At 39.7% G+C, this 27227-nt stretch overlaps 3 protein-coding genes across 6 annotated transcripts in view; 1 reads left to right on the plus strand and 2 right to left on the minus strand.

Moving 5' to 3' along the window:
* Positions 1 to 18143, minus strand: LOC139945849 (uncharacterized). The gene is made up of 19 exons (XM_071943338.1): positions 18055 to 18143; positions 15664 to 15918; positions 14953 to 15099; positions 13092 to 13241; positions 11678 to 11968; positions 10953 to 11064; positions 10126 to 10272; positions 9239 to 9422; positions 8731 to 8773; positions 7930 to 8087; positions 6448 to 6664; positions 5585 to 5695; positions 4382 to 4545; positions 3892 to 4005; positions 3493 to 3563; positions 3170 to 3210; positions 2118 to 2214; positions 1071 to 1176; positions 1 to 116 (listed from the first exon to the last, which is right to left on the minus strand). The coding sequence occupies exons 1-19, from the start codon at positions 18089 to 18091 to the stop codon at positions 45 to 47; spliced, it is 2517 nt and encodes an 838-aa protein (XP_071799439.1). The 5' UTR covers positions 18092 to 18143; the 3' UTR covers positions 1 to 44.
* LOC139945842 (multiple PDZ domain protein-like) overlaps positions 1 to 27227 on the plus strand; it is a 468628-nt gene that overhangs the window by 387080 nt on the left and 54321 nt on the right. The gene's annotated exons all lie outside the window — the stretch shown is intronic.
* Positions 18136 to 27227, minus strand: part of LOC139946262 (hyalin-like) — a 10122-nt gene continuing 1030 nt past the window's right edge. The window contains exons 3-9 of the mRNA XM_071943883.1: positions 26476 to 26730; positions 24831 to 25106; positions 23443 to 23775; positions 22569 to 22823; positions 20964 to 21239; positions 18185 to 18330; positions 18136 to 18153 (exon numbers count right to left, since the gene is read on the minus strand). Coding sequence (XP_071799984.1) covers positions 18136 to 18153; positions 18185 to 18330; positions 20964 to 21239; positions 22569 to 22823; positions 23443 to 23775; positions 24831 to 25106; positions 26476 to 26730 — 1559 coding nt within the window. The remainder of the gene's footprint in view (positions 18154 to 18184; positions 18331 to 20963; positions 21240 to 22568; positions 22824 to 23442; positions 23776 to 24830; positions 25107 to 26475; positions 26731 to 27227) is intronic.

A 27227-nucleotide genomic window follows, 5' to 3' on the forward strand; every position in this document is an offset into this window, starting at 1 on the left:
TGCCTGGACTTGGTTGTTGAAATCCAACGGGCGAAGTTAATTATTTAGTTGTCATCTAACTCTGGTCTGATGACGCTGAAATTCTCGTAGTGAGGTCGCTGGAATGCCATGTAGGTCTGCAATAGATCATAAACCGTTACAAATCCTTCAGCCATTAGATATCATCACAAATCACCCGTTTCTTTATCAAGGAAAAAGGTATAATTATGGCTAGCCGGTATCGCATGCAATTATGTCCTCCATGCAATACTACCCGGAGGACATGATTGCTTATGCAATCATGTCCGCCGGACGGTTTTGCATATGCAATCGTGTCCACCCGGACGCTGCTGCATAATGCAACTGTGTCCGCCCGGACACATGTGCATATGCAGTTGTGTCCGCCCCGTGCAAAACCGTCCTTGCAGTAAATTAAACGCCCTTGGTCGACAGAGCACGTTCGCCATTTTTTTGTACAAGCTAAGTGCATGTCATGAATGACAAGGGAAATGTTCGGCCTTTGGGTATTCGCTGCAGTGATATTAATACGTGAATATTCATGCTGCTAAGTTGGTTCAGTGCATGTCCACCGGACGGTTTTTGCATAGCCCCGGACACGATTGCATATGCAAAAGTGTCCGGAGCGGACAGTATTGCATGGCACCGGAACAATTATGTCCAGGCAGAGAGCTTAAGAGCCCTGGAGGCAACCAACTGTGGTGTATGCAGGACCACTTTGGTAGTAGACCTATATAGGACCCTTCCTCTGTCATGTAGGCCTACACACAGATACGAAGGTGTAAGGCTGCCAGGCAAGGGCTAGTATAGGCATAGTGTAATTGTCGAGCAGTGTCTACAATCAAAAAAGAAAAATCCTTGAACATTCAAGGTTCAAGTTTCATTTTGAAATGTGAATGTTTTTTTTTTTTTCATGAAGACTGTCTCTTTTTGTCTCGTGTGACAAGAAACAGTTACAAAAGCTGTCCAAACCATGGATCATGTACATGTTGTTGTAAGTGTGTATTAATTTGCAGCTGTATGCCCTAGCACTACTTGATGCTACTTTTTGTGAATTGTATTGAATTTCTCACGTGTTTAATCTGGCTTTCGTTCATTCCACTCAGGACAGTCACCAGGTCAGAAAAGGAGGGTCGGTTGGTTGGATTTTCTTCCCAGCATTGGATCATCAACGTGTATCTACAATCATATACCAACAATGTAAAGGTAACATTAAAGGCAGTGGACACTGTTGGTAATTACTCAAAATAATTATTAGCATAACACCTTTCTTGGTGACGAGTATGGTATAAAACATTGTGAGAGACGGCTTCCTCTAAAGTGCCATAGTTTTCGAGAAAGAAGTAATTTTTCCACGAAATTTGATTGAGGTCTCGAAATAAACGCACTTAACTTCGTGTGACAAGGGTGTTTTTTCCTTCTTTCATTATTATCTCGCAAGTTCGATGACCGATTGAGCTCAAATTTTCACAGGCTTGTGTTTTTATGCATAATATGTTGAGATACACCAACTGTGAAGGCTAAGTAGTCTTTGGCAATGACCAAGAGTGTCCACTGCATTTAACCTATTTGTATTAATTAATGTATGTCTTATCATTTTACGCTTTCATTCAGTTTTTATCTGAATAATTTTCGCAAAATAGTATTTTTTCTAACAATAAATATTGTTACACTGTTGACATCAGCATATTGTGAAAATTCAAGTGTAACGGGTATACATTTCCCTCGGTTCTTAAAGGCACTGGACACTATTGGTAATTATTCAAAATAATTGTTAGCATACAAACTTACAAGCAATGGAGAGCTGTTGATAGTATAAAACATTGTGAAAAACGGCTCCTTTTGAAGTAACGTTCGAGATGGAAGTAATTTTCCACTAAAACATTTGAATTTGGTTTCGAGAAATCAAGCATCTGAAAGCACACAACTTCGTGTAACAAGGGTTTTTTTTCTTCCACTATTATCTCGCAACTTCAATGACCAATTTGGTCCAAAGGTTTGTTATTTTGTGCATATGTTGAGATACACCAAGTGAGAAGACTTGTCTTTGACAATTACCAATAGTGTCCAGTGTCTTTAAGTTTTGATAATTTGTCTTGTAAGAAACTCAATCTTCTTACATTTTCTCGTCACAATTTTGGGGTTTCGACATACGATAGCCATCGGTAAGTTGACTTGCCAAGTCTTTTGTTCTAATAGACGGATAAGGTGTGCCACCTGCACAAAATAAACACATGTAAACAAAACAAACAATTATATCAAAGCACACACGTACATGTATATCCCCGTAAACAAAATATACTATTTGGAACTGTGACAGTAAAGTTTCAACACCCTTCAAATCTCATTGACTTTTATTTTGGACGCAACTGTGTATCTACGTGGATACGTAAGAAGTACTACACAAATGAGATTTATTAAGCTACCAACAACAGACCACTTGCGTAAGACGTCACATTCTCATCAGGGCTCTCACCGAGGCAAAAACGAGACAGACCATTAGACTCCCCTATCCGCAAGGACAAGGACCAGTAATGGTTTTACAAAACCTGTGATATCATTGGATAAAACGTACATTATAAATGTACATCCATATAATGATGTTTTATGTGTACGTATAATTGGCTCGCGAAATGAATGCCAGATTAACGGTACACCACGTGACCTTCGGGATCCTGACGTAGACCCAATGCCACTCTCTGGCGTAATACTAGATGAATTGCAGATCACGTTATTTACTACCATCTTCCATGTAACACACAATGGAAAAGTTAACGCGTGTCTCATCCGATAGGGAGGTTTAGGTGACGTCACCACGTTGGGCTCATTGCTTGCTCACGTATATGACGTTTGCACGAACGATACCTGACTTGAAAATAATGGTCACGAATGCTAAAAACGAGATTTTAAAAACCCATATTTCTGACGTACACGTTCACGTATTTGCTCGCGTAACGTATCTATACCTCCCTTATGTTAGCCTTTCACGTGTGCACGTTTCATCAAATATCCGGTCAATGCAGGGGGTCTTTCCACGAGCCACGTGTGACGTCAGATGTTCAGGCTAGCAGTCATTAGACGCAAGCTGCTTTCGGAGCAACGTTGAACGTGAGCTCAGCGTAAAAGCAAAGCGTTGCGCATTATGCAATGAAAGTAAAACTCGATATCTTACCCAAAGTTGCGATTTCCCAAACGAGAATGCCAAAGGACCACCTGAAATTTAAGCATTTGTATTGAAGTCAATGTTGGAAATCCGGGTTTTTTAAAGTTGTTTTCCCATCTTGAATGTGGTGGGGGATGGTGCGTAGTTACAGAAAATGTAGGGATTCACAAACATTTACTGATTTAAGGCAAGACTTACTTATTTCGTATAGCCCCCCCCCCCCCCTTAGTGGTAATTTTTTCGTTAAATTTGTTTCCCTGAAGGAATTTGGATAAAAAAGATATTGATAACTTCCCTAGAAAATCACGACTCAATGCTAAATGATAACTTACACATCGCTCTTAGTTGTGTAAATATTGTGCAGAATAGACTCGATGGATAACCAGCGAGTTGGTACGCGTTTCTGTTTATAAAGAAATAACAACAGCAGACGTTAATTGTTGAGATCCAGCATTCTATAATTAAAAAAAAACGTCTTCCTTGTAGTGGACAAGTATAATTTTCGTTTGGTCGTACACGTCAAGATGGCCATCTTATGGACCTCTTGTCTTTAGGATGAGGCAACCTTGCACGTTAGAATATATAAATGAATCTATTGATAAATATTAATAATCCATTCAAATAAAAGGCTTTTGAAAATAAAGATGTTAACTTCCGGAGCAAATTGAGGCTTTCGATGATGTTGAGTCGATGGAAATGGAATTAAAGAAATGATGCGTAAAATGTTATACCATTGATGTTTGAACATAGATGTCCTCTCCCCGGGAAAGTCCAAAATCTGACACTTTTGCCACAAATCCACAGCCGAGTAGGATGTTTCTGGCGGCCAAATCGCGATGGATGACCTGAAATTCAACAAACGAAAATGGCACACTCTAAAAAAAACACCTCCCGGGTCAAATTTGACCCAGATTTGGGGTCAAGGGGGCTGACCTATTTGTGGTTCAATTTAATCCGGATTTTTGGTGACTGACTTACGTTAAACTGACGTAGATTTTAAGACAGAATCCTCACCAGTTTTGGATCAGCTTAGCCAGAAATAGGCACAGGCACTCTGGGACCCAAATTCGGGTTAATTCTGTCCCAAAAGTTTTTAGAGTGCAATGTATAAACACGTTCGTACTAACAAACTGTAAGTGTTATCCAGAAAGAAAAAACAAATATTTGTTTGTTCTTCTCTGCCATCTTTATTAGCCAAAACAACAGCCTGGTAATATATACCGCTAATGATGCAAGATGTTCCATTCCCATGGCAACGTCAAGAGCAAACTTGATGAGTTTCTCTGACGTCAGAGATGGTTCAGATTCGGTGTCCGGACGAGATGACCTTAAGTGATTACGCAAGTCACCATTGGGAAGGTATTCCAATGCTACGTACAACACATCTGCAACAAGTACACATTAACGAAATACATTAAATACAAGACCAATTATATAAACAGTGCAGCCGGTGAAAATAAAAACACAAAAAGAGCTATGTATTGCCTCTTTAGACTAGTTATCCTAATTTGCAATAAGGGAGCATGCGCAATCGACCACTCAATGTGGCCTACCGGTACTTGGTATAAAGACACTGGACACTATTGGTAATTGACAAAGACCAGTCTTCTCACTTGGTGTATCTCAAGATAAACACCTGTGAACATTTGAGCTCAACTGGTCGTCGAACTTGCGAGATAAAAATAAAAGAAAAAACACCCTTGTCATCACACGAAGTTGTGTGCTTTCAGCAGATGCTCGATTTTGAGACCTCAAAATCTAATTCTGAGGTCTCAAAATCAAATTCGTGGAAATTTACTTCTTTCTCGAAACTATGTTACTTCAGAGGGAGCCGTTTCTTACATTGTTTTTTACTATCAACAGCTCCCTATTACTCGTTACCAAGGAAGGTTTTATGCTAATGAGCGATAATTATTTTGAGTAATTACCAATAGTTACCATTTTCATATTTGGTGTGTTTTTAAAAACTTGTGTGAGCAATGCAATTTCTTCTTTTGGAGATCAATAATTTTTTCTTATGTCTAATGTCTTATATGCCTTTAAGGGTGTGGGCGAAAACTTCAAATAATTTTCCTTTAGAGTTCGGGTCTAACTCCCATTGTAGTTGACCAGCAGTCGAATTCACGAAACGCTAGGATTAATCCTATCTCGAGTTAGTATAGGTTCAAAATAGTCCTAACGTCTAGGTATACTTAAATCGTCCTAAGGCCCAAGATTAATCCTGAGTTAGGCTGAGCTTTGTGAAATCGACGGCAATTTCTGGGGTAGCCTGGCCCTTTGACCCGGGTTTGTGGCGAGTTTACCCATTCAAATTAATCGGAAGATTAACGGCTAGCCAAGCCCTGTAAAGATAAAAACCAACTTCACCGCATAGTGACGGTAAAATGACTATAAAAAACTGATAACTCAAGACGCGTTGGTTACCTTGATGTTGGCAAGCCCCTATGAGCGAGACGACATTAGGATGATATCCAATCTTGGTCATGGTTCGAAATTCCTCTAGAAAATCCTTTCTGTCACTCGGGGAAGCTAAACCTAAAAGGTAAAGTTCAGGATAAAGACTTCAAAATGTCATTAAGTAAAGGCTCTATTGTCAACACGCTACGATTAAATACATAAATCATGAAAATTTGTTAAATTATATTGTTCCTGTTACTCTCTGTAAACTTCCCGGTCTGAATTGACCCGGATCTGCATCACAATGACCCTAAAATGGGACAAAATGACGCATAATCAGAGTTTAACTCCATTTTGTATAGCAGCAGTCAAACCCGGCATTGTATTTTGTTCACCGCAGCTAGGAGTTTTGTTCTGTAAACTGCCAATTCCTTTCCTGAGAGGGAGACTATCGAGATGCAAATGCTTTTTGAAAAAGTCCTCCAATAGGGGACTTACGGGACGCTTGGTGGCAGCATGACTTACCAGATAAAATCCATTGTTCTCGGTAATGTGCGCGTGCTCAGAACTACGTAAACAACAGACATTTACCTGGTAAGTCTGCTGCCACCTAGCGTTCCAAAGTCTCTTGATGAGGAGGTGTGCATAACGGCATTATGTTGTGGAACTCGGACCTTTGTTCCCTTTTGAAATAATCCTCAAGAATGGGGACATTGTGCATAACGGAGTTGTTAATAACGTAGTCTCATCTCAAGACAGGAATTGCCAGTGTTACAGTACAAAACCCCTCGCTGCGGTACACCGCGGTGTAGGAAAAAAGTTTGAGCCAGTTCTGACTGGAAGTTATTAGAGAATATATGTTTCACTTCTAAATTTCAAATACTCAGTACCCTTCAATATCTTGATGGCACACTTGGTCCTTTTGCCGCCTTGGTCCACAGTTCCAGACCTCACCTCACCGAAGTTTCCCCTTCCCAGTACCGTATCATCAACGCAAAGATCGCGCCGGAGGATCTCCCATCGGACAGCCCATGAGGGCAGTCCTACATCCTCGTAAACAGCAGCTTCCGTACTTGAACCTATCTTTACTTCATAACCTATTGGATTCTGATTGTCAAAAATGGAAGCTTTGTTAATAGAGAAGCCGACACCGCCGACACGGCCGTGGCCTAATTTTGAAAGTTTGAATTAAAAAACAGGGACAATATAGGTGCTTACATTGCGTCATTAAAACAAAGCAGCCTCACCAGTTCACTCGCTGACTTGGCGAAACGAGTTGATGAACCGGGAAATACAACTACTTAACAGAACAACTAGAAAAATGTTCCCGCGTAAATGGAAGAGAACAAACATGGACATAGACCCTATTTGGTATTCAAAAGAGACACGTGTTTGATTGAGAGACTTTGGTCATAAAAAGCGTTTGTTATGAAAAGAATTGAAATTGAAAGATGTTTAATAAAAAGAATATAATGGACCAAGAAATTGTATGCTTTTCCTATAAGAATTACTATGGACCATGTGAACTTTGTTTACAATAAGTGTGACCTTGTACATTCTTTAGCTAGTCTGGCAGGCAAGATAATCCCACTGGTCATATGGGAAAGTTGACATTTTGTGTTATAATTTCCACAAAAATCCAAGAGTTATGAAAGTAAAAGCTGGAAAAAATTTGAGATGTGCCCCCTTGCATCATATCGAAAGTTGATAAGAGTCGGACATCTCCATAAAATATACGATTTGATGTTTCCTTCAATTGGGCTCTGTACAAATCATGCCTGCAGGAAGTCCATGCTCTGTGGCTCATTTGTAGACATGTGTTGTCACAGGTCACATCGTATTTAATACTATACATGTACGTGAATTACTAAAACTAGCGGAAACTCGCGCTATGCGAGTTCCGTGCTGTGGTCGATTTCACAAAGCACTAAAGATTGATCTCAACTGTGTATCAATCTGTTGCTAAGCAAAATGCGATGTCACAATATAAGTCACTGTGGCAAACAACCCATCCTAAGTTATTAGATGAATCTTAGTGCTTTGTAAAATTGTACCCATCTGGCACGTCTTTATTCCCCGTTGTTTATTCTTTGTCGGTCCCACCAGTTTTGCGTGGGTTTTTTCTCTCTTTCAAATTCAGTTTATTATTTGGTCATCGTGTTAGTTTACGAAGTAAAAAGAAAAACCACACTTCAAGGATATATGATCATTGTATTCTACTTGTCTAACTTCCAACTAAAGTCATTTCACAACAAACGCTTTTTATAGCTCAAAGCGCCCAATCCAAAAGGCAATGTGTCCCATTAAACAACCATTTTACGACTCGCTTTATCTAATTTGTTAAAAATTATTGTTTTAGTGTTTATCTTTACCATTTCCACCGTTGCATCAACTGCTCGAGTGTCTTGCGTAGTGTGTGAATCGCGATTCACCTTTGACCTTAAAACAATTACAGCAACGGCAACTATCAGTAACGTACTCAATATGCCGATTACTGCGAAGGTTACAACATTGTTCGATGGCGTTTCCCCTGAAAATAAGCCAAAAAGCAATACCAAAATGTATTTCTTAAGACTGAACTTGTATTTTGATTTTCCTTAACACAATGTTTGATCTTTGTACAGATTTCACAGTTAATTTCGAAGTTGTCTGGTAAAAGCGTAAATGTTTCAATGGACGAAAGAGTCATGAGAGCCAAAGCTGATTTGGTAGGTACCATAAGAATTGATTAGTTTTTATCTGAAGCATGTCGATCAACTTGATAAGAAAGCCTCCATAAATCACACTCTCTTGTTTTGAAATACAAATCTTGTGACAACACTTCGTTATTTTCACTGAAACGTAGACCACCAAATAAGATGAACAATTTATAGAACGTTCTTCAAAACCCACGGATATAGTCCATTGGAGTGCTTATGGTTACAGTCCGCGTCTGTGACACCGCATGCACACAAAGGTTCCAAACAACATTTTAATCTGCATGCAGTGGGTGCGTTCGTTTAGCTTCCCTGGGTCGACCCCGGTGTGTGACGGGGTTTTTTTCCAGGACGAACGTGGGTAATTATCTGCACACGTTCGTCCTGAAAAAAAAACCGCCACACACCGGGGTCGACCCAGGGAAGCTAAACGAACGCACCCAGTGTTTAAAATTGCCACGTGCTGCGTGTCCTTACCCGTTTGAATTGATTGCATTAGCTGACTAGTAGAATAAACTTCCTGTATCAAGAAACAAGGTGGTCAATATGAAAATCTCATACGAAAATTAATTACAAAATTATAAGTTCCTTTGCTCAACATACTGAAAATAAGTTGTGGGTAGCCACGTTAGTCAAAGGTACATGTAATTGCAAAGAGGAAAAAAGCACTTTGATGAATTAGTAAAATACTGTAAGTTGTTGCTGCAAAAGCTCATGAGGATATTTATTTTGTACTTATAGTTAGCATGCTACATACTGTCCCCTTCTGTAAGTTCCTATGCATCGTTCAGGGGTGTAATTCACTAACCCCGATGTAAGGTTTCAAAATACTCACGTCGGAAAGGTTTTCCATTTCGTTTGAATCAAAAAGACACTATTACCATTTCATAATCCAATACACTTAGGCCTAAGCTCTCGAGAAAGCTGTTAATTAGTGTATAGACGGACATTTTCTACACTTTTGATTAATGAAAGACATTATTACCATTCCATTCTCCAATACAATATAAGCTCTCAAGAAAGCTGTGTATTTTGTATTTGGTCTCAGAGCGCCATTATCACCAATGTGTTCCCGCTTCGACTGTCTTCGTTTCCGCCTTGAAAGGCTACCACAGGACGTCGTGCCCCCTACTCCAATCTCAACCTCCATAGTGCTAGTTACTTCATTTCTGTTCGAAAATAGCAATCAGATTATACCATTATACAAAAAAATACAAATGTGCGGAAAGTGCTAACATTTAGCCGATGCTATCAAGCTTAGCCTACGCCTCAGTCGGTTCGATTGCCTTGGTTTATTGAACACTAGCGGGATGACGCGCTTCGCGCGGCACCCGCTAGGGATTCTTGCGTACAGAATGCTGCACATGTAGCGTGGTGTAAGGGGTTGGGGATTGTTTGACACAGTGATTAAAATCACTGTGGCAAACAAAGACGAATCTTAGTTGTTGATGAAATTGCGCACCCTGGCCCGTATTTTCCCGTTTCCGATTCTGTGTTGAGCGTTGGTTCCATCCATGTTTTCCAGTTTCGTTGGGTCCCGATAGCGGTTCTTTCCTATCCCGTTATAACTCTTTTCGCTTATTTTTTCCCCGTCCATTCAGTTTATTATTTTTCTTTCCCGAATCATTGATTAGTTCCATTTCTTTTTTCCTTTCCCGTATTATTTCCCCGGACCCCATTCAGTTTCGGCCTTCCTCGTGCGTTGGCATTGTTTGTTGAATTCACCTGAAACTTTCTATGACGATTGATGTATCTGCCTTTATTACTGTGCACCTGAAAGAGCATAACGTTGACAGAAAACCAATCTCTGACCCAACTTTTAAACAACTAAAGAGTTGGCTGAAATAGGGCAATATAAACGATTTGAGTCACCCTGTGAACACCACAGCAACGTAAGGCGTCATTGACTCCTGTGCCTCCTGGTAGGTTCCGAGCTGATCCGGGTGGTACAATATATCAGGATCCTTGCCATCAATTACTGCATTTCTGTTGAGCTGCACCAAAGTTAACTCCAAACAGCTGTTTTAAAAGCAAAAATAAAACATAGAATAACAACATTATCAGCAAGCCATTTATGCACAATGTGTGGCTGGTAGGCCTATGCAACAATTTGCCGTTGAATGTCTTCATGTTTTGCCATTGTGCATGCTGCATTGCTGTTTTTTGTCGTTTTCATGTAGGCCTATCTATACGTTGGCGTGAGAAACACGTTTGCCCTAACTCTGTCAGGATATTATGGTTTTGAAAGTTCAGTGGTACATCCAGTGGTTATATATAGGCAACTTGCCCCTCCCCACAGCCAATGACGCGGTTGATTGTTGTGTTTAAAGGCACTGGACAACTTTGGTAATTGTCAAAGACCAGTCTTCTCACTTGGGGTATCTATGCATAAAATAACAAATCTGCGAAAATTTGAACTCAATTGGTCGTCGAAGTTGCGAGGAAGAAAAACACCCTTATCGCATAAGTTGTTTGTTTTCAGATGCTTCCATTTGGGACTTCAGCTGAGGGTCTCGAATTCAATTCAAATATTTTTGTGAACAATTACTTCTTTCTCAAAAACTACGTTTATTTTTTATCAGATGGAGCCGTTTCACAATGTTTTATACTATCAACAGTTCTCCATTGCTCATGACCAAAGTAAGTTGTTATGCTAACAATGTTATCAATGAGTAATTACCCTGATCTGGGTCAATTACCTTATTGGTCCATATCTTTGGCTGACGGGTTCGATTACTACCTTGAATGAGCTTTCAGTTACTGAGTTCAGTAAATCATCGGGTACCAGTGGAGGTGCTGGTGCTACAGGCTCTGAATGGTTGAAATTGAGGTGAAAACATATGGAAAACGTTTACAAAGGATATAACGTAGACAGAAATTTAAGTAATTAAAATTATCGGTATATAAGATATATTTTTAGATACGCGTCACTTATGCTCTTTATACCATAAAACATTTGTTGACTAAATTTTGATCATTCTGAAGTTTGATTACGTTCTTTAGGCCTAAAGGAAGTACCCTTTGGCGTTAAAACCTAAAGTAAATAAAACTGTGTTCACGATAACTTAATACGTTTGTATTTTTGGGAAATTAAATTTAAATAATTATTCGGGCAAACCCTAACAGTAGAACCAAGGACTTTTGATGACTTAACCCGTTTTGAACAGCAAAACCCATTTTGCAGTGACATATTATTTAAAATACATTGTTGTATTAATATTTGTGACATTTGCCAATCTTTATTCATAGTAGCAACATGACTAGAACAATAGTCACAGAAAGAAAGATGGACAATCCCCAGCTCCAGACTTTGCATCTTGATGGACAAACGAAGATTACAATGGATCGATAGGCTTCCAGCATTGTTTAACAGTAGTTATAAAATAAACAATACTTAGAAGTGCTCATCTTATTTTAAACTCACCAACAACATTGAGGTCAATCAAGTCACTAGCAGACGATGTAACTCCATTGGCCTTTGCATTACAGGTGTATTGACCATTGTTGCTACTTATAACATCATTTATAGATACCTCATACAGCCCCTCTCTTTGCATTACAGCAACATGACTAGAACCATCAGGATATACGACCGTCACAGGTAATGAGAGGTCTCTTGAATGAAGATTAACCATGCACTTCAGGGTAACATTTTCAATTCCTGGGAAGTCGTAGATTACAACAGGATCTGAAATTAACTCGACTTGAATGTTTGCTACAGTAAAACAAATAAAAGAAAACGGTGTTAATTTTGGACATATTAATATTAACTAAGATTGAAATCATACTTCGGACACGTTGCCTTGCATCGGGCGAGTTGATCTATGAAAAGCGTTTGAAACCGTTTGTTATAAAATGCATATGATCAGAAGGGTGGTATACAAGTAGAATACAACGATCCACATAAGCATGCCTCGAAACTGCATGGTTTTCCTTTTACGTCGTGAAATAACACGGCACGCCACATAATGGAGTCAAATTTTTGACTCCACAAAATGGCCGACCGTATTGGCTCGCACAGTCAAAGGAAACCGTGTATTTTCGAAGCACATTATGTGGATCATTATATTCTACTTTTTAAACATATCTTTCTAACCATATGCATTCTATAAGAAACGGTTCCAGACGTTTTGATATACCAACTCGCCCTATCCAAGGCAATTAATGTATCCCTTTCCGAACGTGTTGAACAACATATTATGTTTGACATCTAATAAAGAGAGTGGCTGTATCAGCTTACTCGTTGTATGTAAACACACATTGTTTCAATTCGGAGAAATGAATACACTTCATGCAGTAATATATTCTCAGAGCAATAATGTGAATTTGCTATTCCAAAATACAAAAGTTATTACAGTCTCACATCAGGTTGGAGTGCTGAACAAAACATATTGGAGGTAAATGCGTCTCTACACAGTAGAGATCAGAGTAGTTCATGTTCAGTAATATTTTTTGTTGTGCAACCAAACACAGTCTGTGTCAAATTGTTTGGTAAACAGTTACTGGGAAATGTATAGGAAGTATATAGGACTGTTCACAAACCCCAACATTGATGACGTGTTTAAGTACGTGAAGCTTTTAATCTAAGTTTTAATAATGAAATCTAACAATAAAAAGCTTTCTCCAGAAGACGATCAGAGCATACTGATCGAAACGTCGAGTTGAAACAAACGGTTCTTTTCATAACCACCCCCAACTCATTAGAGATAGTCATTAAATGGTGCTACCGCACACCTTTCCATATCTATTTCCACCATGCAAAGTTTTAAATCCTACTAATAAAAAGAATACTGTTGTGAAAAAGAGTGCATCAAGTAACCAGTACACGTATTCCTTACATTTGTCACACTCTTTCCCCGAGAACTCTTGTTGATTGCATGTACACATTCCGTCGACATTGTTACACGTTACATCAGTTTTCCCAGAATCAATTGGCGACACACAGGTACAAGCAAATGAACAGGCAAACCCGTAAAAACTCACACACTCTAGAGAAGAGAGAAAAAAAAATTAGTAAACTGTAAAAGCTCACTGATGGATGAAGTTCGACTGAACGATGCAATCGTGCATAGAGAGATACTTTCAATGACTCTGTTTTCACTTAGCTTGATAATCGTATTCATTGAAACGTTTTTTTTTTGTTTTTTAGCATACAAAATTAATGTATATCTTTTCAGTATCACAGGTCGTAGCCAATGATTATTCATGGTAGACAAGAAACTTGGCCACTCAACTCACAAACGTATACATTTGTTTATAGGGTACCTAACTGATGGTACTAAATTTCATCTTGTGCAAAATACAGAAAGAAATCAACCAGTGAGGGAATAACCAGTGAGTGAAAACGTGGTATCGGGCTGCTAAAAAGTACAAATGTAATATTTATGTTTAATATAGTTGCGTGTAGAAATAAGTCTAGTTTGAACACTTCTGTGTTATATTTGCACCAGCAAGGCATGGAATCATATGATATGTTCCCATGTTTTATAAGCTGTATAATAGTAACATATTATTCGAACAGCCTCTAGCTACCAGGCAATCTCGGTAGTCCAGTTGGTGTGACAGTGCTCTAGAACTGCAAGGGTCGTGGGTTCGAATTCCACCTGATCGAGTACTGAGTATACAAGGCAATTAATACACATAGGTGTCTGGGTCATCTCCTGCCCCTTCCTCAGCACCTCTGGTGTTCGCCAAGGCTGCGTCCTGGCCCCAGCCCTATTTTGCTGTGCAATTGACTGGGTACTAAACCGCTGTCAGGCTGATCTCGGCATACTGGCAGGAGAAACGTCCTTCACCGACCTAGCCTACGCTGACGATGCCGTCCTGTTCACAAGAGAGCCCAACGAGTGGCCTACCAAACTCCAGAAGTTCGAGGAAGAAGCTGGGACAATGGGTCTACACACATCCTGGGCCAAAACCAAGATCCAAAACTGCACCGGCCTCGGACCACCTTCTGTTCCAGCGTCTGTTGAGGGCCAGCCTGTCGGGACCACAGATAAGTTCAGATACCTCGGCTGCGACATCTGCTCTGAAGGTCACTCTTCTCCTGACATCCATCGACGACTCGGGCTCGCCTCTTCAACCTTTGGCCAGCTAGATCGCGTGTGGCGGAACAAGCGTCTCAACCTCAAAACCAAGCTGAGGGTGTACACTACATGCGTTCTCCCCATCCTACTCTATGGGTCAGAAACCTGGACACTTTTGGTAGAGGATGGCCGTAGGCTTCAAGCTTTTAACACCAGATGCCAACGGCGGATACTCGGTGTCCGTTGGTCAGACTTCGTCTCCAACGAATCAATTTTGGAAACCACCGGTCTCGAGGACTTCCATGTATCCATCTCACGGCGACGCCACTCCCTCTTTGGTCACGTCCGTCGGCTTCCAGAAGACACTCCAGCACATGCCGCCCTCAAGCTGAGCGTCAACGCCCGAGGGGGACTACGTCCTGACCCTGCCTGGAAGAGACCCAGAGGGCGACCACGCAACACCTGGTTGCGCCAGCTAGAAGTCGACCACCACTCACCGGCACAGCAGCTGTGGCAGTCTGCAGGCAATCGTCTGGTTTGGCCTCCTCTACGTCCCCCTTGATGGTCAACAGAGAATGATGATGATGATGATGATGGTGTCTGGGTAAAAAAACTAAAATAATATTCTTTATCCCGATGCAAATTTAGCATCTATTGTATAATGATTATTTACCTGTGCAACTGGTACTACTGACTCCAGTATATCCATCACCTTGGAAACCATCACGACATAGACATGCAAAACCTCCCACAGTGTTTGTGCAATCTGCATTTGAGTCACAGTTGTGCGTAGAAACATTGCTCACACATTCATCTACATCTGAAATATAAATGAACATAAAAAACACGTCATGCATCCGGTGACTATATGGGTAAATTAGCACGATAAGAACACTGCGTGCACATGATCGATTTCTACCTCCATGATCGAAGTGACCTTCCAATAGGTTAGAGTAGAGAAATTATTCGTGTGACCTTCTAATAGCCACAAGAACACTCTGCATTTTGAAAACAAGAAAACTTGTTATTTAAAAAGATTAGCAAATCCCGATTGAGAAGTATCGGAGCATGGCTAGAGCCATGCTCCTTACAAAATAGAGAGAAATGTCAGCAACAAATAAATGTGCCCTACTTACTTGCTCAGATGGAAACGAGAGTGAGCCTTTAGGTCGCGTCCCAAAACTGTTTATAATACTTAATTTGTTGCTGCATTTCTGTTGAGCTGCACCCAAGTTAAATCTAAATACTGTTTTGAAAGCAAAAAACAGGCAGTATAAAAATAAACAGCCAATGTATGCACAATAGACAAAGGGTGGGCCTACTGTGAATGCTTTAGCTCCTTAAAGAACCAATTGTGTTCAGACAAACTTAAAAACCTACTCACCTGTGATAGTAACATTGAAACTACAAGATGCAGAGTTCCCTGATTGGTCCATTGCAGTGTACGTGATTTGGTGGAACCCAATGAGAAACATGATTGGTGGAGTCAGGGGGTCGATGCTAGATGTTAAGGTAATAGCAGCATTGGAATTATCTGTTGGGACTGGTGTAGTCCAACTGACAGTCTTCATGGTGAATCCTTGCTCATCTCCAAGCATCACAATATTGGCAGGGCACTCTATAACAGGATCGCCTGTATCTGTTGATATTACATAGTGTGAAATAATATAACTGGTTAAGGGGATTTTACATGCTAAAATAGTTTTGGTCTCATGAGACCAAAACTATTTTGTGACTTGTTTTATTCATTTCTCAAAAACTACACAACCTTAGTTAGTAATATTTGAAGGGAAGCTTTCCACTATCATTATCTTCAAACTCTGTAAGTTTAATGTAAATCTGTGGACATTTTGAAAAAGTATCCGAATCCTTTAAGTTGAATTTCTACTATTTATTTATTTACAATGATAATAAATTAAAAAAATAACAATAATAAGACTTGTAATGCGCACGTATCCACCCTGCTGGGTGTTCAATGCATTCAAATTAAGACTCACCGAAGCGAACATGAGTTTGCTGCTAGTTTGCGTTTTCGTTTTCATTTATGCGCAACGAATTTCAACTTCTTTGCATTCAAATTAAAGATGACTTATGGCTTTATGAGAACTATTGGAGTTATAGGTCCTTTACTAGCACAAGTTGTCTTTTGTAAGAGGTGTTTCCATGTATTTGACATCATTATTTACATCAAATTTGTTTCTGTTCCTTATGCGTTGGAACTTGTTCCCTTCCTTAAGTTTAAGTCTGCACCCGATAACTTTAAAATGCAAAACGAATCTTTTGCTTCAGCCTTGATGTGTTTTTGCCCTGGTTGTGTTGTCTTTGTCTTTATGTTAATGTCAGCACCATTTCAAATTAGAATTTAACAACTTTTCAATTGAAATAAAGTCTTACAATCATGGTCGTTAAACAATTTAAAAAGAAAATAATGTTATTCTTGAATGTTCAACCATATATACATTATTGACTGCTCTGACAGACCTCGGGCAGCCATCTTTTTATCCAAAATTGCTTTGGTGTTCACTTGGAAACAATGCCAAATAAGTTTCCCTCAAAGTATCTAGACCTTCAAATAGGCAGCTATACGAATCAGAAAGCACATAACATAGAATTTGAATTTGAATGTAAACATTTGGAAAACGTTTGCTCATGAATGAAATTGAATGGTTGACCAGGTCTTGCTCCTGGCTTTTACAAAATTGAATGATTCTTGCGGCCTAGTGAAATTGAATGATCTGATTTGACCAGTGAATGCTAAACTATAGTGAAATTGAAATACTCTTTTTGACTGTTGGATGCTGATTCAACGGAGCATTCGTTTTCAAACTAAATTGAATGAGCCAGGAGTTTAACAGCCAATAAAGGATGATCTCAAATATATAGATATTACAGTTTTCTAACAGCTGCAGTCCATCCAGGAAACATAGAAAACTATCACGAGTCTCTTACCTCACGTTAAAACATGGTAAAAATGGGGTTTCTCCAGAACGCTCCAAGCCAAATTTCTGAAAAACGTGGGGTCAAACAAACCCGCGCGACAAAGGAATCGTGACGTAAGTGGCGGCTTTTGGTGTGGAAATGCCAAAGATGAAGAACTGTGTTCAAAACCAATCGGGGAAATTCGTCACTGGCGTCCAGGGTCATTATAATAGATAAGCCGTTTTTGACTCTCGGCTGAAAAAGCCGCGCGGCCGGGTACATTTTTGACTCGAGATATGTATTACTAAATGCAAATTTTCAGAGTAAAACGGTTATTAACCGGTATCTGCGATGTCTATTTGGCCATAAAAAGGTGATAGTTGACATACTGAGATCCTCCTTTATTGGCTCTTTAAAATGAATGGATTTTTGATGAAATTGGCCGGGAAAACCTATACTATAATACCCAGTGCACAGCACTTTAAGGGTGAATATAGGTCAGCATATCGAGGCAGGCCACACACAAATTTACGTTTACCTTCTTCAAAAGCAGCCCTACAAATGACAACATTTCTGCAGTAGTAAGATGAAGATTTGAATACAGAATAATACTCAATGGGACCTCAGGAGCTAGTCCCTCCGACATAAATAGTATCGGAGCATGGCTCGAGCCATGCTGCTTACTAAATAGAGAGAAATGCCAACCAGAAACAAATGTACTCTTTCTTGCTCAGAGCTAAAATGGAAAAGCGACTGAGCCTTATTAAGCTCGCGACCCCAAACTATTTATCATAATACTTATTTTTGTTGCTGCATTTCTGTTTTGAAAGCAAAAACAAAACATTAAAGAGCATACCTAGGACAGTGATCATGAACTCGCATGAAGTGTTCATATTATTGGCTGCGTCACTTGCATTACACTGGATACCATGAGTTCCTATCGGAACCAATTCTCCTAAATTATTCAAAGGATCCGAACTCCCAACATAGAAGCATTCCACAAGTGGCGGGTCTCCGCTGTTGTCCGTGGCATTGGGGAGGAAGAAAGAAACAGAAGCAGTTGCTTGGTTGAGCGTTGTACACCTTGTGATACCATCAGTGGGACAGTCTAGGAACTGAGGTGGTTCAGCATCTGTAGAAACGGGGGGGGGGGGAGCAAAACAAAACAATTGTTACGTGACTTTTTTTCACAGAACTCGAAAAAGTACCGGGTATACAATGCTAACGTTTGTGCATAATTGGTAAAACCAAAACGAATATTCTTAAGTTTATCCCCGATGCAAATCTCTCTCTCTCTCTAGTCGACCGAGGTCGGAATCATGCTAAGTTTTGCCCATCCCTGTCGATCTCTCATTAAGTTGGGAAGATCAGCTGGAAGAACTCCGATGTCCCTATCAACCTGTACAGCTGAGCCTTTGTCTTCCCCCGTTTCTCATTCCATGTTTCGGTGACCAGGTGATAAGCTGAGAGACAGGTTCTTTGGTGCTTCTGTATGAATGTCCTGCTAGTCTCAGACGATGATGTTGTATTTTGGTGGAGTTTTGGTTATTTACCATACAGTTCTGTATTTGTCGTGTGTTGACTCCAGTGCACGTTAAAGCATTTCCGCAGAAGTTTTGTGTAGCACCCATCCAGTTTCTCTTCAAGTTCCCGGGTGACTGTCCATGTATCCGAGCCATACAATATAATTGATTCTACAGTTGATTTGAAGATTGTTAGTTTGCTCTTTTTGTTCAAACCTGATTTCCATACAGCATTCATTTTGTTCCACGCCGACCATGCCATGCCTATTCTTTTGGTAATTTCCCCTTTGCTGTCTCTCACAAGGGCACCAAGGTACTTGTAGTTGTCAACTTCATTTAGTTGCACGCTGCTCCTTGTTTTGAGTGAATTGTGTCTTTGGTGTTGATGTTGATTGTTAGATATTCTGTTTTTGATTCATTAAGTCTTAGGCCCACACTTCCAGCGTGCCTTTCAACATTTCTCAGTAGCTCTTGGCCATTGCGCTGATCATCGCTGCAAAGGCAAATATCATCAGCGAAATCCAGATCACATAGGACTTCTTTAGGGTATCTGGAGCTTCTTCTTTGGTTGAGTGTAAAACCTAGTCGCTCTGCTTCTGTGGTTGACTTCCTCATTATGTAGTCCAGCACAATAATGGGGCAAGTGTGTCGCCATGTAAAACTCCTGCTTTGATTTTGAAGGGATCAGTATGGCCGTCAGGTGAAATACAATTGCTTCAGTGTTTTCGTACATGGCTCGGATTGCGCTGACCATCTTCACTGGTATTCCATACGCCCTCAGTATTTAACATCTATAGAACTGTTAAAGTGTCAATCTGAGAGCTCCCTGACTCTACAGTTCATATTCCATCTGAAAGCTCACTAATTCTAAAGTTCATACCAGTAAACATTTCCATCTGAAAGCTCTCTGACTCTACAGTTCATACTATTACCAATCCTCCAGAGAAATATTTCCATCCGAAATATCTGATTCTAAAGTTCATACCAGTATCAATCGTCCACAGAAATATTTACATCTGAAATAACACAGATTCTAAAGTTCATACCAGTATCAATCCCCAGAGAAATATTTCCATCTGAAAGCTTAAAGATTTTAAAGTTCATAAATTGCACCTTTATGTCCAACCCAAATATTCTAGTTAGTTGATAATGTACATATTGACCTCCTGTAGTACAAAGAAAGAATAGGAAGCAAGGAGGTTAAACCTTTGGTAATTATTCCAAAAGTTAATGAGTAAAAAAGTAGGAGAGCTGCTGATATTATTAAAACAAAATCTCTGTGGCATTTTTGCAATTAGCACGATAAGAACACTGCATGTACATGAAGTGACCTGCCAATAGGTACGTGTAGGGAAACTATACAGGTACCTTCTTAGCCACACGAGCACTCTGATGCATTTTGAAAACAAAAACACTTGTTATTTAAAAAGATTAGCAAATTCCGACTGAGATTTAATAACCATATTTATTAATGGTATTGCCAATTATTAATGTTTGGTCTGAGACTTGTCTATTTTGATATAATTTTTTTCTTCCATCATGGCTTACTGGAAGACTTTGTAAAAAAGTTGTTGGCTGTGCACTATTTCAACCTTTCTGAGATTCAATATAAGCTCTACGAAAATGATAATCTTACCGAACTGCGAAGTTAGTTTAGAGACACGGTAGGAGGCCGGTCCTAGTTTTTAAAAGGACGGGCATTCACAAAACACTAAAGCTAAATCCAGATAATGACGTCTAAAATACGGTGATCTTCTGTGGGCCTAATGGTTTTATTCCTCCGAAATAAACAATAATACTACCATAATACCCAGTGCGCAGCACAGTCACTCATTTAAGGGTGAATATAGGTCAGCATAATGAGGCCATGCCACACACAAATTTACGTTTACCTTCTTCAAAAGCAGCCCTACAAATGACAACATTTCTGAAGTAGTAAGATGAAGATTTGAATACAGAATAATACTCAATGGGACCTCAGGAGCTAGTCCCTCCGACATAAATAGTATCGGAGCATGGCTCGAGCCATGCTCCTTACTAAATAGAGAGAAATGCCAACCAGAAATAAATGTACTCTCTCTTGCTCAGAGCTAAAATGGAAAAGCGACTTAGCCTTATTAAGCTCGCGACCCCAAACTGTTTATCATAACACTTATTTTTGTTGCTGCATTTCTGTTAAACTGCACCACAGTCAACTCTATACACCTTTTTGAAAGCAAAAATAAAACATTAAAGAGCATACCTAGGACAATGATCATGAACTCGCATGAAGTGTTCATATTACCGGCTGCATCAATTGCATTACACTGGATATCATGAGTTCCTATCGGAACCAATTCTCCTAAATTATTCAAAGGATCCGAACTCCCAACATAGAAGCATTCCACAAGTGGCGGGTCTCCGCTGTTGTCCGTGGCATTGGGGAGGAAGAAGGAAACAGAAGCAGTTGCTTGGTTGAGCGTTGTACACCTTGTGATAACATCAGTGGGACAGTCCAGGAATTCAGGAGCCACAGCATCTGTAGAAATGGGGGGGGGGGTCAGAGGAAGCAAAATAAATTGTTACGTGACTTTTTTCACAGAACTCGAAAAAGTACCGAGTATACAATGCTAACGTTTGTGCATAATGGTAAAACCAAAATGAATATTCTTAAGTTTATCCCCGATGCAAATTTAACATCTAAAGAGCTGTTAAAGTGTCAATCTGAAAGCTCCCTGACTCCACAGTTCATATTCCATCCGAAAGCTCACTAATTCTAAAGTTCATATCAGTAAATATTTCCTTCTGAAAGCTCTCTGACTATACAGTTCATACTATTACCAATCCTCCAGAGAAATATTTCCATCTGAAAGCTCACTGATTCTAAAGTTCATACCAGTATCAATCGTCCACATAAATATTTCCATCTGAAAGCTTAAAGATTTTATAAAGTTCATACCAGCACCGATCCCCAAGAGAGTTATTTCTATCTGAAAGCTCACTGATTCTAAAGGTCATATACCAGTACCAATCTGTTTATGTCTGAATTGCTGCCAAAAACATATTTGAAGACCCCAAATCGTGAAAAACTAATCATGTATAGACCATGTGAACCTTTGTTTACAATAAGTGTGACCTTGTACATTCTTTAAGTATTCTGGCAGGCACTACACTGTTCCTATGGGAAAGTTGACATTTTGTGCCATAATATCCACATAAAACCAAGAGTTATGAAAGTAAAAGCTGGAAAAGTTTTGAGGTGTGCCCCTTTCATCATATCAAAAGTTGATAAGAATTAGACAGTGCAATCTCCCTAAAACATAAGATTTTATATTTTCTTCCATTGAGCTGTGTACAAATCATGTCTGCAGGAAGTCCAGGCTCTGTGGCTCTTTTGGGTGCGTTCGTTTTAGCTTCCCTGGGTCGACCCCGGTGTGTGGCGGGTTTTTTTCCCAGGACGAACGTGGGTATTATCTGCACACGTTCGTCCTGGAAAAAGAAAACGCCACACACCGGGGTCGACCCGGGGAAGCTAATCGAACGCACCCTTTGTAAACATGTGCTGTCACAGGTCACATCGTCTATATGAACATGTACTGAATTCTTGTCAAAACATAAACAAAACAAAACAATTACAAAAAAGTAGTTTAGAGACACGGTATACTATAGGAGACCGTACCGGTCCTAGATTTTAAAAGGACGAACATTTACCAAATTCACAAAGGCAAATCCATATAATGTCTTTATGTAAAGCAAAAACTAAACATAGAATAAAAACACCCAGCAAGCCATTTATACGCAGAATAGACAAGGGCATTGTGAATGATTTAGGAGACCTACAGAACCAATGGTGTTCAAACAAACTCACCTGTGATAGTCACAGTGAAAGTGCAATCCGCAACATTCCCTGATTGGTCCATTGCAGTGTATGTGATTTCTTGAACACCAACGGGAAATGTGGCGGGTGAAGTGAAGGGGTCGATGCTAGATGTTAAGGTAATAGCAGCATTGGAATTATCTGTTGGGACTGGTGTAGTCCAACTGACAGTCTTCATGGTGAATCCTTGCTCATCACCCGGCATCACAATATTGGCAGGACATGTTATTACAGGATTGCCTGTATCTGTTGATATTACAGTGTGAAAATTCAGAAACGTTGAAAAAACGACGAGCAACACACAATGGCAAAATCCAGATGACGTCTAAATAAAAAGTCATCTTTTGAGGGCGTACTTGGGTTCCCAAAATTAGAGTCAATCTAAAAAACAATCTGACAGTTCACACAGTAATCTCTTCTCATAAAAAAATCGTTCCGCCTGAAAAAGTTAATAATTCCGACAAACATTAGGGAGGTTAGCTGTACGTTACACGAGCAATGCGTGAACGTGAACGTCAGAAGATTGTGTTGTTAAAATCTCACGTTTTTAGCATACCTGGAGTTACCATTTTTTTGTTAGTCAGGTACGTACGTGCAGCCGTCATACGTGAGCATGAAATAAGCCCAAAGTGGTGACGTCACCTTTAGAAACCAGACAAATGTTCACGGTCACGTGTTTGCGTAGTGCATCTTAATTCGCTAAAAATGTCCGACAAACCATAGACAAACCAACTATGATCGTCGAACCTTTTCGTCTGACCCATTATGTCCGATAAACCTTTATGTCCAACCCAAATAGTCGAGTTAGTTGATAATTTACCATCCACTTTAACTTTAGAAATTTATACGAAAAGCATCAACTTACCCAAAACCCTCACATAAAACTCGCATGGAGTACTTCTCACAAGTGGTATGGTAGTAATCCAGACCTCATAGGACACTTTGATCATTTTTGGGGGTGGATCGCCATCACCACCGCCATTCAAAGGAAACGTGATGTGAAATCGATTGTTTGCAGGACATGGATAATTTGGGCTTTCGCCTGGATAGCATTTTGTGACTTCTGTTTCAAATGAACTAGAATATGAAAGGGAATAAGATACTAGGGCAGTGGCACTGGTTGTTGAGACCTCGATGATACCTGTGCCATCAGCGTGGGTCAAAGTTGCCTCTGGTGGAGGGCATGATGGTACATATCCTGTAATACAAAGAAAGAACATCTCTTAAAGGAGGGTAAACCTTTGGTAATTATTCCAAAAGTAAATGAGTATAAAAGTAGGAGAGCTGCTGATATTATTAAAACAAAATCTTGGCATATTTGCAATTAGCACGATAAGAACACTGCGTGTACACGAAGTGACTTGCCAATAGGTTAGTGTAGGGAAATTATTCATGTGACCTTCTTAGCCACAAGAACACTCTGCATTTTGAAAACAAGAAAACGTATTATTTAAAAAGATTAGCAAATCCAAATTGAGACTGAATAATCGTATTTATTAATTGTAACACCAATTATTAATGTTTGGTCTGAGACTGGTCTATTTTGATAATACAAAAATTATGTTGTTCGTCCACCATGGCTTACTGGAAGACTTTGTAAATAAGTTATGTGCACTATTTAAACCTGTGTTTTGAGATTCAATATAAGCTCTTAGAAAATGATAATCTTACCATTGCGAAGTTAGTAAAGAGACACGGTAGGAGGCCGATCCTAGATTTTAAAAGGACGAGCATTCACAAAAAATACACTAAAGCTAAATCCAGATAATGACGTCTAAAATACGGTGATCTTCTGTGGGCCTAATGGCTTTATTCCTCCGAAATACACAGTAATACTACTATAATACCCAGTGCGCAGCACAGTCACTTGTTTAAGAGTGAATATAGGTCAGCATATCGAGGCAGGCCACACACAAATTTACGTTTACCTTCTTCAAAAGCAGCCCTACAAATGACAACATTTCTGAAGTAGTAAGATGAAGATTTGAATACAGAATAATACTCAATGGGACCTCAGGAGCTAGTCCGTCACTCCGACATAAATAGTATAATCGGAGCATGGCTCGAGCCATGCTCCTTACTAAATTAAGAGAAATGCCAACCAGAAATAAATGTACTCTTTCTTGCTCAGAGCTAAAATGGAAAAGCGACTGAGCCTTATTAAGCTCGCGACCCCAAACTATTTATCATAATACTTATTTTTGTTGCTGCATTTCTGTTTTGAAAGCAAAAATAAAACATTAAAGAGCATACCTAGGACAGTGATCATGAACTCGCATGAAGTGTTCATATTACTGGCTGCATCACTTGCAATACACTGGATATCATGAGTTCCTATCGGAACCAATTCTCCTAAATTATTCAAAGGATCCGAACTCCCAACATGGAAGCATTCCACAAGTGGCGGGTCTCCGCTGTTGTCCGTGGCATTGGGGAGGAAGAAGGAAACAGAAGCAGTTGCTTGGTTGAGCGTTGTACACCTTGTGATACCATCAGTGGGACAGTCTAGGAACTGAGGTGGTTCAGCATCTGTAGAAACGGGGGGGGGGGGAGCAAAACAAAACAATTGTTACGTGACTTTTTTTCACAGAACTCGAAAAAGTACCGAGTATACAATGCTAACGTTTGTGCATAATTGGTAAAACCAAGATGAATATTCTTAAGTTTATCCCCGATGCAAATTAAACGTCTAAAGAACTGTTAAAGTGTCAATCTGAAAGCTCCATCTGAAAGTTTACAAATTATTAAGTTCATACCAGTAAATATTTCCATCTGAAAGCTCTCTGACTCTTCAGTTCATACTATTACCAATCCTCCAGAGAAATATTTCCTTCTGCAAGCCGCTCACTGATTCTAAAGTTCATACCAGTGTCAATCGTCCACACAAATATTTACTTCTGAAAGCTCACTGATTCTAAAGTTCATACCAGTATCAATCGTCCACATAAATATTTCCATCTGAAAGCTTAAAGATTTTATAAAGTTCATACCAGCACCGATCCCCAAGAGAGTTATTTCTATCTGAAAGCTCACTGATTCTAAAGGTCATATACCAGTACCAATCTGTTTATGTCTGAATTGCTGCCAAAAACATATTTGAAGACCCCAAATCATGAAAAACTAATCATGTATAGACCATGTGAACCTTTGTTTACAATAAGTGTGACCTTGTACATTCTTTAAGTATTCTGGCAGGCACTACACTGTTCCTATGGGAAAGTTGACATTTTGTGCCATAATATCCACATAAAACCAAGAGTTATGAAAGTAAAAGCTGGAGAAGTTTTGAGGTGTGCCCCTTTCATCATATCAAAAGTTGATAAGAATTAGACAGTGCAATCTCCCTAAAACATAAGATTTTATATTTTCTTCCATTGAGCTGTGTACAAATCATGTCTGCAGGAAGTCCAGGCTCTGTGGCTCTTTTGGGTGCGTTCGTTTTAGCTTCCCTGGGTCGACCCCGGTGTGTGGCGGGTTTTTTCCCAGGACGAACGTGGGTATTATCTGCACACGTTCGTCCTGGAAAAAGAAAACGCCACACACCGGGGTCGACCCGGGGAAGCTAATCGAACGCACCCTTTGTAAACATGTGCTGTCACAGGTCACATCGTCTATATGAACATGTACTGAATTCTTGTCAAAACATAAACAAAACAAAACAATTACAAAAAAGTAGTTTAGAGACACGGTATACTATAGGAGACCGTACCGGTCCTAGATTTTAAAAGGACGAACATTTACCAAATTCACAAAGGCAAATCCATATAATGTCTTTATGTAAAGCAAAAACTAAACATAGAATAAAAACACCCAGCAAGCCATTTATACGCAGAATAGACAAGGGCATTGTGAATGATTTAGGAGACCTACAGAACCAATGGTGTTCAAACAAACTCACCTGTGATAGTCACAGTGAAAGTGCAATCCGCAACATTCCCTGATTGGTCCATTGCAGTGTATGTGATTTCTTGAACACCAACGGGAAATGTGGCGGGTGAAGTGAAGGGGTCGATGCTAGATGTTAAGGTAATAGCAGCATTGGAATTATCTGTTGGGACTGGTGTAGTCCAACTGACAGTCTTCATGGTGAATCCTTGCTCATCACCCGGCATCACAATATTGGCAGGACATGTTATTACAGGATTGCCTGTATCTGTTGATATTACAGTGTGAAAATTCAGAAACGTTGAAAAAACGACGAGCAACACACAATGGCAAAATCCAGATGACGTCTAAAATAAAAAGTCATCTTTTGAGGGCGTACTTGGGTTCCCAAAATTAGAGTCAATCTAAAAATTAATCTGACAGTTCACACAGTAATCTCTTCTCATAAAAAAAATCGTTCCGCCTGAAAAAGTTAATAATTCCGACAAACACTAGGGAGGTTAGCTGTACGTTACACGAGCAATGCGTGAACGTGAACGTCAGAAGATTGTGTTGTTAAAATCTCACGTTTTTAGCATACCTGGAGTTACCATTTTTTGTTAGTCAGGTACGTACGTGCAGCCGTCATACGTGAGCATGAAATAAGCCCAAAGTGGTGACGTCACCTTTAGAAACCAGACAAATGATCACGGTCACGTGTTTGCGTAGTGCATACTAAAAATGTCCGACAAACCATGGACAAACCAACTATGATCGTCGAACCTT

Source organism: Asterias amurensis, chromosome 13 (genome assembly GCF_032118995.1).
Source record: "Asterias amurensis chromosome 13, ASM3211899v1".
NCBI lineage: Eukaryota > Metazoa > Echinodermata > Asteroidea > Forcipulatida > Asteriidae > Asterias > Asterias amurensis.

Coding starts and splice junctions, on each gene's coding strand:
- LOC139945849 (XM_071943338.1), bottom strand. CDS start 18,091: ATGAACACTTCATGCGAGTTCATGATCACTGTCCTAG. Junction 8,774..9,238: donor TTGTATTGGAGAATGGAATG/GTAATAATGTCT, acceptor TTCTTGATACAG/GAAGTTTATTCTACTAGTCA. Junction 3,211..3,492: donor TACACAACTAAGAGCGATGT/GTAAGTTATCAT, acceptor CTTAAATTTCAG/GTGGTCCTTTGGCATTCTCG.